Source organism: Clinocottus analis, unplaced genomic scaffold (assembly GCF_023055335.1).
Source record: "Clinocottus analis isolate CAN_PGR_092001 unplaced genomic scaffold, fCliAna1.0.p SCAF_9, whole genome shotgun sequence".
Classification (NCBI taxonomy): domain Eukaryota; kingdom Metazoa; phylum Chordata; class Actinopteri; order Perciformes; family Cottidae; genus Clinocottus; species Clinocottus analis.
In genome coordinates, this window is record NW_027176251.1 from 7400871 (window position 1) to 7408927 (window position 8057).

At 41.7% G+C, this 8057-nt stretch overlaps 1 protein-coding gene across 1 annotated transcript; it reads right to left on the bottom strand.

The window, feature by feature from the left end:
* Window positions 1-736: 736 nt before the first annotated feature.
* On the bottom strand, window positions 737-4556 carry gnb3a (guanine nucleotide binding protein (G protein), beta polypeptide 3a). The gene is made up of 9 exons (XM_068569897.1): window positions 4472-4556; window positions 3491-3610; window positions 3180-3325; window positions 2797-2860; window positions 1984-2146; window positions 1792-1858; window positions 1433-1634; window positions 1113-1329; window positions 737-916 (listed from the first exon to the last, which is right to left on the bottom strand). Exons 2-9 carry the CDS (start codon window positions 3545-3547, stop codon window positions 810-812), a joined length of 1023 nt encoding a protein of 340 aa, XP_068425998.1. The 5' UTR covers window positions 3548-3610; window positions 4472-4556; the 3' UTR covers window positions 737-809.
* Between the last annotated feature and the right edge of the window lie 3501 nt (window positions 4557-8057).

Consider the following 8057-nt stretch of genomic DNA (forward strand, 5'->3'; position numbering starts at 1 on the left):
TTTGTAAGTGCTTAGTGAACCATGAAAACCCTTTTTTTTGTTTATCCCATCTGTCAGTGCAACAGTTTACCCAAAGCACTTTTCAGGTCTAGCTACAATGGAGAGGGGAGGGGAGACCCCAAATCCTGATAAATATTGTCCATTAATCACATACAAATCAACTCAACACTAATATAAACATCTGAAAACTAGCACTCTATTTTAATTTAAAGTTAGAAAATGAAAAGAAAGTAAATGTAAGCAGCTAGGGAATCTACCAAAACTAAGAACAAACAACAGTCTGAAACAAAAACAATGCAAATGCTCATATTATTCATATGACATAACTTATGCTTTGATATAAAACATTAGTATAGCTAGTGTGAACCTTCACAGGTTGTAACTTGACACATATTCAATTTTTTCTCAACCAGCGTGCTACCATCTCCATTTGGCAATTGTTCTCATTGGGTGACCTCTGAATTGTTGCGATAAATGTGCATATGTTATGGTTACTTAAACCGCAATATATTAAACTATGATGAGGAATGATCTTTTACTGAGACCCCCCCCCCACCCCATGTCCCAACCCTTAATTCACCCATAACGTGAGAAGAAAGGTGAGACTGTGATGTGAGAGGAGTAGATCTTCCCATTACAACCCCTCTCCAACATTAGATAGGACTTGGCACAATTAAAATACCCTTTCCTCTTCTCACCCAATGCGAAACCCCCCCGCCCCCCTCAAATGCCTGTTTCTTTTTATCTTCTTCCCATTCTACCAGACTGATAATCACTGCTCTCTTTCTGCTCGCTGGTGAGGAACAGCCTCAGTTCCATATCTTGAGGAAGCTGTCCCAGGATCCTGTGCAGCACGCCATCCCATCTGAGGACACCCCGATGCAGCTCACTCTGTTGTCGTGACCAGCCAGCACTCCTTGACCGCGGCACAGAAGAAAAATCCCGATGTGAGCTGAGCAAAGTACCACTGAAAAATGCCAGTGACGCGACCGAGAACAGAACCCAGTGCAGAACGCTCCGTCCGATATCAGAAGCTTAACACTGTAGGTTTTAAATGCTTTGAAATTGGTTCCTAGAACCACTTAACATCTTTAAATTCCACCTGTACTTACCCACTCGCTCAGATTTCAGTGTGTCCCAGATGTTGACATTGAAGTCGTCATAGCCAGCCAGTAACAGGCGTCCAGACAGGGAGGGCGCCAGGGAGGTGACCCCGCACATGATGCTGGAGTCCTGGTAGGTGATGAGCTCCTGGTCAGCTCGCAGGTCGTACAGTTTACAGGTGGCGTCATCCGACCCTGTTATTACTGCGTGACCATTGGGGAAGAACTGGATGAAAGAGAAGTGATGAGAAACTATCAGCCTCCTTTGAGCGAAACAAAAAGGGCTGAGCTTTGATACGCAGAGAGGGGAAAATCTTTTTCATCCTCACCCCAATTGCGTTGATGTCACTCTCGTGGCCGCTAAAGGTCTGTCTGCATTGGGCCTCCCTGATATCCCACAGTTTGGCCGTGAAGTCACACGCCCCTGAGATGAAAAACTTGAAGTCTGGGGACACGGCCAGGGACATGCAGTCGCCCTGGTGTCCTGCAAAGACTGTCTTTTGGGTCCCGGTCTCAATGTCCCATAGTACGCTAGAAGGAGATGATGTTTGTTTATAATTTTAACTACAGAGATACAAGTTCCAACGCATATATATATATATATATATATATATATATATATATATATATATATATATATATATATATATATATATATATATATATATATATATATATGTATTCTTACCAAGTGCAGTCTCCAGAGCTGGTGATGATCTCACTGTCACTGAGGAAACGGCAGCAGGACAGGTAACCTGTGCAAGCAAAGAAATAACATGGGAGGAGGAGTGTGAGGGAATTAAAGGAGGACTCGATCAAGTTCAATCTTAAGAGCATCGGTGACTTTAAGAGATTTAACTTCTGAGCTGCATTGTCCTACCTGTGTGTGCCGCCAGCTCACGCATGACCTTGACGTTTCCGTCCTTGCCCTTGAGGTTGTAGATGGAGCACATGTTGTCCAGACCACCACAAGCCACGAGGTTCCCCGAAGGTGCATAAGCACAAGTCATCACCCACGAAGACTTGAGCGGGATGGCATTCACCTGGGAAAAGAAGGTTCTTTAACATGTTTGACATGTTTAAGGGAGGATTTACCCTGCAAGGGTTCTTTCAGTAAACATGAGGACACCCATGATCCTCTTATTTCATAGCTTCTCATTTGATTAACACATATATTACTATATACTTTTATTCTGAATGTAAAATAGTTAGGCCTATTAAACTGCTTTCTTTGTTACTCTGAGTTATGACAGTTCAACTGATGATTCATCACCAGTTCCTAAAGCACATCTCAAGGTTTTTCAGTGTTTAAAAACAACAAAAACATTATTAACTCTTTTTAAAAAAAAGGATTTTATGTTGATGATTTTATGCACATGATGCTTTTGAACATTTTTGTTCATTTACCAATTTTATATGCCACGTTTTTACCTTTTTTCTTCAAATTTTCTCTCCTCATCTCACTTCCTCTACTGAACAACAGTTCAGTAGAACAGTTCTGTTCAGTATGTGCTGAATTTAGCTATATATTTGGATATTGCATTTTAATCACAACAAAAAACAAAGTTTCTTTTTGTTTCATTCACTGCTCCATTTCACCTGGGAAAGCAAATGTATTAATTGTATTAGATGTACTAATTTGGTGTACATTTGCCATGTAATGATAATAGACCTCTCTTTTGCTCTCTCCTACCTTGTTGGTGGTAATGCTGTCCCACACTATAAGTTTTCCATCTTGTGAGGCACTGACACACAACCTGGGGGTGTAACAATGGCAGCGATATGGAAAATATGAAGAAATAAAAGAGACAGAGAAAGGTGACATGTAAGCTGAAAAATGAAAAGGCCCATTTAAAAAAGATACAAAGTCTACGTGCTGTGCGACAGACAGAATGAACACTAATGCTGAACGTATTCTAATAGAAACCCAAAATATGAGTATGAATGTGGAAAGTAGAATAAGTTCATCCAGTTAAGGAAGCACTTAGTTTAATATAATTCATTATTTTACGACAGTCACACGTCCTGAATTCAAGCAGCTCTTTCAGGATGTGTACAACATGTTTGTGTATTTACGTGGAGTCAGCGCCCCAGTGCATAGCATAGATCTTGGCGAGGTGACCCCTGAGTGTTTTCCTGGTCTTCAACTGGACGCGCCCCACCACAGTGGTCCCGGCGACTGCTTCCTGCAGCGTGGTGTCCTGCACCGTCTTACGAGCTGCCTGAGGAGCGGACACAAACACGGGCACACCGGTTTCAGCCATTATTGATTTAAGATGTGGTTCTAAGTATTTGGGGAGAGAAATGTCTTCAGGTCAAAGTGCAAAGCAAAAGCCACGTTGTGTTAATGTGTTGTTATCACAGATGATATGGACGGGCCTACTGACAGTGATCTGGTCTTTGAGACTGTCCGCCTCCTTTCGCAATTCCTCCATTTCACCCATGGCGATGGTTGTTAGGTGCTGTCACCAATGGAGATCGGAGAGATGGCAGGAAAGCTGATAATCCTGAAATGAAGAAGAAGAGAGGTGGGGAGAGTACAAAAACAGTTACTCAGATATTATTGAAGAACACAGTTGCGATTTGTATGATTTCCAGTAATTCTACCATTGGCTGTATAAATACTTCATGCTGAGAGTTTACCTGTACAATCGTTAATCCTCCCTAGCGCCAGTCGCAAAGTAAGTTCTATTTTGCAAGTCAAACTGGTCCTCGTCTACTTTGCAAATGTTCATGTACACGCAAGAGCACACACAGAAAGCCACAGAACAAACGTGCGCACGCACACACACGCGTGCGCACACAGACTGCATGAATATTCAAGGGCGACGTTATTAACAGCAAAAGTATTTGCTCTTCAGATGATGTGACAAGTACGGAAAGCACACATCCTCACCCTGAATGTACACACAAACCAGTATGTCCTGTAACAATGTCATCAGTGTTTCAGCTCTCAACTCCCTCACCTCTCACTTCTCAACAAATTCACATTGATGACAAGCGGTTTGAGACATTTAACACTCCAATGAGCTGTCACCTAATGTTGATGGCTATTGAATTTAGTAATGTCATGATTAAATGAGCAATGTTTAGCAGTAAACCAATCACCTAATGGACAAACTCATACACTGTGTCAAATGTAATCAAGGCACAAGTGGAAAAAGCAGAGTCACAAAGCTGATTTTACAGATTCAACCAAAGAGACATGACACTAACTTGATAGTAAAGCAGCACAATGTAACCAACCTCAAAGTAACCAATCTCAACAGCTATACCCCTTCCTTCCGCTGTGTAAGTGCAGGTATCACAAATTACTTTCCTCTCTTATGAAGAACTATTCGTCATGATGCTGTTTTCTTTTATCTTACCTTGTAAACCGATAGGAGGGAATACTTGCGTTGTCTTATCGTATATGCGTGCGTCCCTGCAGCAATCCCTCTCTCTCTCTTTCACTATTTGAATGAGTGTCTCTGTCAAAACACATGACCGAGTGGATTTGCTTCTAATTTGTTTGAAGTGAAAAGGAGAGGAAGGGAGTGAAGGAGGGAGTGACTCTGTAAAAGAAAGAGATTTGCTGTAATTGTTTGCCACTTGGCTCTATCCTTTATCTCTCTGTAATGCTTAAAGTGAATGGAAGGATGTCCTGAAATGTGTTAAAATACAATTATAATGCTGATTTCTAGCCTTTTTAGTTGTGCAGTGCTCCATCATAGGTGTCCAGGCCTAAACCACTGATGTCTACATCGTCCCTAAAGTTAGTAACAGGGGATTTTAGGCCTTTGTTCCAGATGGTAAATTGCTTCGATAATGAGTGTTGAAATGAATGCTTGAGTGTTTTAGTCGTGCTATTACCCTTTTGCCATTCTGTTCCTGGGTTCCTGCCATTGTTCCATGTGATTAAATGACTGCTAGAGCTTGCTGGATGGTGAAGTGCATTAACACAGCCAGAGAGAAGAGGAGGCCGAGGGAGGGGAGGGAGAATGGGGGTGGAGGGTAAGAGGCGAGGCAGGAGAGTGAGTTTTAAATCCTACTGGCTGAGATTTTAAAGGGAAGCCTTTTGAATCAAATCTGCTCTCATCCGCTTACTGACTGCTCTTTGCATCTGGATAAGAGATGGAGAAAGGGATGTGGGGGCAGATAGCCGGATGAGAATGAGGGAGGGGGCAGATGGAGGACGCAGAGAGAGTTGTAAGACTGGGAGCCGGTTTCCAGTGCGACTGGGCCGATGAAGTTGTGTCTGATCAGTGACAGTTTGCTTCTTCCCCTCAACACAGAACAACAAAACAAGATATGAGCACATGGTTGTTGGGACTTTGATTAAAATGACTGTTGAGTGATGCCTTTTGTGTTGTACTTCCTTCTATTTACCTGTATTTCTCATGGCCTGTATTCTTTATAGCCTTAACTAACACAATGTGTCTGTACAGTATTTTTCCACGTTGTTTAGACTGCGATAAGCAACCGTATAAAATCTCCAGGGGATAAAGCTGTTGTGGGAAATGTTGTAAATCAATGGCCAGTGTTGATTTATGGTAACATTTATCAGGCATTTGTCAGGCATGTCATTTGCTTTACGAGCCCAAAATATCTGGCTATTTCATTATAACTTTCTTGAAACTTTACATATTTCAATATAAAAGGACACACACCAAAATAAGAGGATTTTGTTCATATGGCACAAATCTGGTCCAAACTCACACGCCTTTTTCTCGTGTAGTCAGTCAGTTTACATTTGTTTTAATGCTACCATTTTGAATCTGGATTTTACACCCTGCATGAGACAGCCACACAAACAGCTACACAAACAACCTAACATAGTTTTATCGTGCAGATTATATCTGAGGGTATTGAGAATTACAACAAAAGGTTTTTTTTTGTCAGATTATCAATCCACAAGACAAAACCATTATTGCTGATCCCATGCAAATCCCTCTGCTGTGTGCGCGCCATCAACACAAGATAAAACACATATAAGTGCATTAAATGTTTGTCGTGACATTGTTTTGAATGGCATGTCCATATTTGGTTGGTCAATATCATTTTTGTTTACGTGTGTCCTTCATCGCACACTGTAAGATCACATGTGTATGACATTTTAAGTGTGCTGTCTGTTCAATTTTCAAGTTCAAGGATACATCATCACGACAAATCCTTCAAGCTTCTGGATTTTACAAAATTACCGAAGATGCCGGAGATAAAGGTCCTTCAAGTCTCACTCTTTGATGCTGATATCTATCTGAGCATCAAGACACAACTTCACAACCAGCAAGAACAAAAAAACGTGACCACCAACATAAGACCATGCACTCACCAATTAGGAGACTCAACTCAAGGTAACTTGGTCGATGTTCAATCACTCTTCCTCCAGCGGTCTCCCTCTGGTCGTTGTCATAAGTTCAGCCTGCCTGTTACTACACTTTCTCCCGCTTATTCACTTTTGGTATCACAGACAATCAGATATTCCTCCGTCACTCACTCTCTCCACTGGTCCTATGAGGAACAGATGAGGATTGGAGGGATGAAGGGAGATCAGTCATGAGGGGATAAACCCTGGGATGGACAGAAAAGGGGAGGGGGAGAGAGAGTGTAGAGGGGGTGAAAAGAGACAGAAAGGGAGAGGAGACAGTGGGGGAAACCAAACAAGGTGCAGAGCTTGGTTATGGGGTCATGAGACATAAGCTCGGGTGAATCTGAATCAAAAACTAAGAGATGGAAATTATGGAGGGGAGGGGGGTAAGAAGATAAATAATGGATCTGGGAACATTACTTTTTATGGTGCTGAGTTAGCCTTTGAAAGATCTATGACTGGCAGGAGGGTTTGTGTTTTGTAAACCTGAGGTGAAGCTAATTTTAGAAAGTGTATGTGCAAAGAGGGAGATTGGCAGTGCAGAGATCAGACAGGGCCCAGCGGTGATAGAGAGACCAACAGGATTCACGAGAGAGGTCTTTCTGGTTCCATCTTACTATGCAAACAGCATCACCAGGCATGGACTTAGTTACAGTGTACAGGATACGTGCTACTTGAACTAGCTATTGCACTAATGTGTCTGTCCTCCTTGTTGTGAGTCAAAATACAGGTTTTTCTTTTTTCTTTGTCATTTTTGACCTAATGACACACCCATGGCCCCCTCCTTGGCCCAATAGCCCTCAAGTTCTGCTGTGGTGGGACCTAAGTTCAAAACAAACACCTACACTTTAAGGTTTCTCTTTAAATGTTCACCCCCGCTCGTCGGAGAGCGTGCAACCCACAGCTGTTACACATTATCTAACAGTAAATCACCTGTGTAATTATGAAACGGCACGGCTAGTGCTCACTACCATGAGCGAGCCCTTTCAGGCAGGAGGGTGCTCTATTAGTACGGTGACCATGTTTCACACAAAAGGCCCCATAAGACGCTCTGATACGCCACTGAAGTGGTGTTGAGTAAGTTATTGATGCATCAAAGCATTTAATCGTGCTTTTTTTAAATTAAAGGACGTCATCTGTTTCTTCCTGAAGTTTTCTCATTGATCCTTTAACAGTCAGGAAAGCAATATGTTTACTTACTAAGTAAACTAATGCATGTTGTGTCCTGAATAAACAGCAGCAGTTTGCTGTTAACAAACAAGGTGAAAAAACAATGAATAATGTTGATATGCACTTGCACATTCAGCAATAAAAAGTATACATTTTTAATGTTTATGTTTTATTCTGCATATTGCTGATATTTGTAGTTCTTTGGCACGCTGGAGTTATTTATCCCTTCTGCTTTTTCGATGCTAATGTTGTGTAGAAAAACAAGGAAAACACAATTAAATGGCATGAAACAGGGTCTGAATTGCTGAATGTTGCTGTAGTTGATCATGAACTTTGATCTTCCTGTAAGAAGGAGGCAAAAGTAAAGACAAGTTTCCGACACGGATCACACATTACTTTTCTATGCAAATCCTTCAGGAAAAAGATTTGGATGAATA

Bases quoted from the DNA above. Each gene is read 5' to 3' on its own strand.
- gnb3a (XM_068569897.1), bottom strand. From the start codon at position 3,547: ATGGGTGAAATGGAGGAATTGCGAAAGGAGGCGGACAGTCTCAAAGAC. The intron at 3,326-3,490 runs GTCAGTAGGCCC...TCCGCTCCTCAG, and splicing joins GTCTCAAAGACCAGATCACT to GCAGCTCGTAAGACGGTGCA. The intron at 1,635-1,791 runs GTAAGAATACAT...ATCTCCTTCTAG, and splicing joins AGCTCTGGAGACTGCACTTG to CGTACTATGGGACATTGAGA.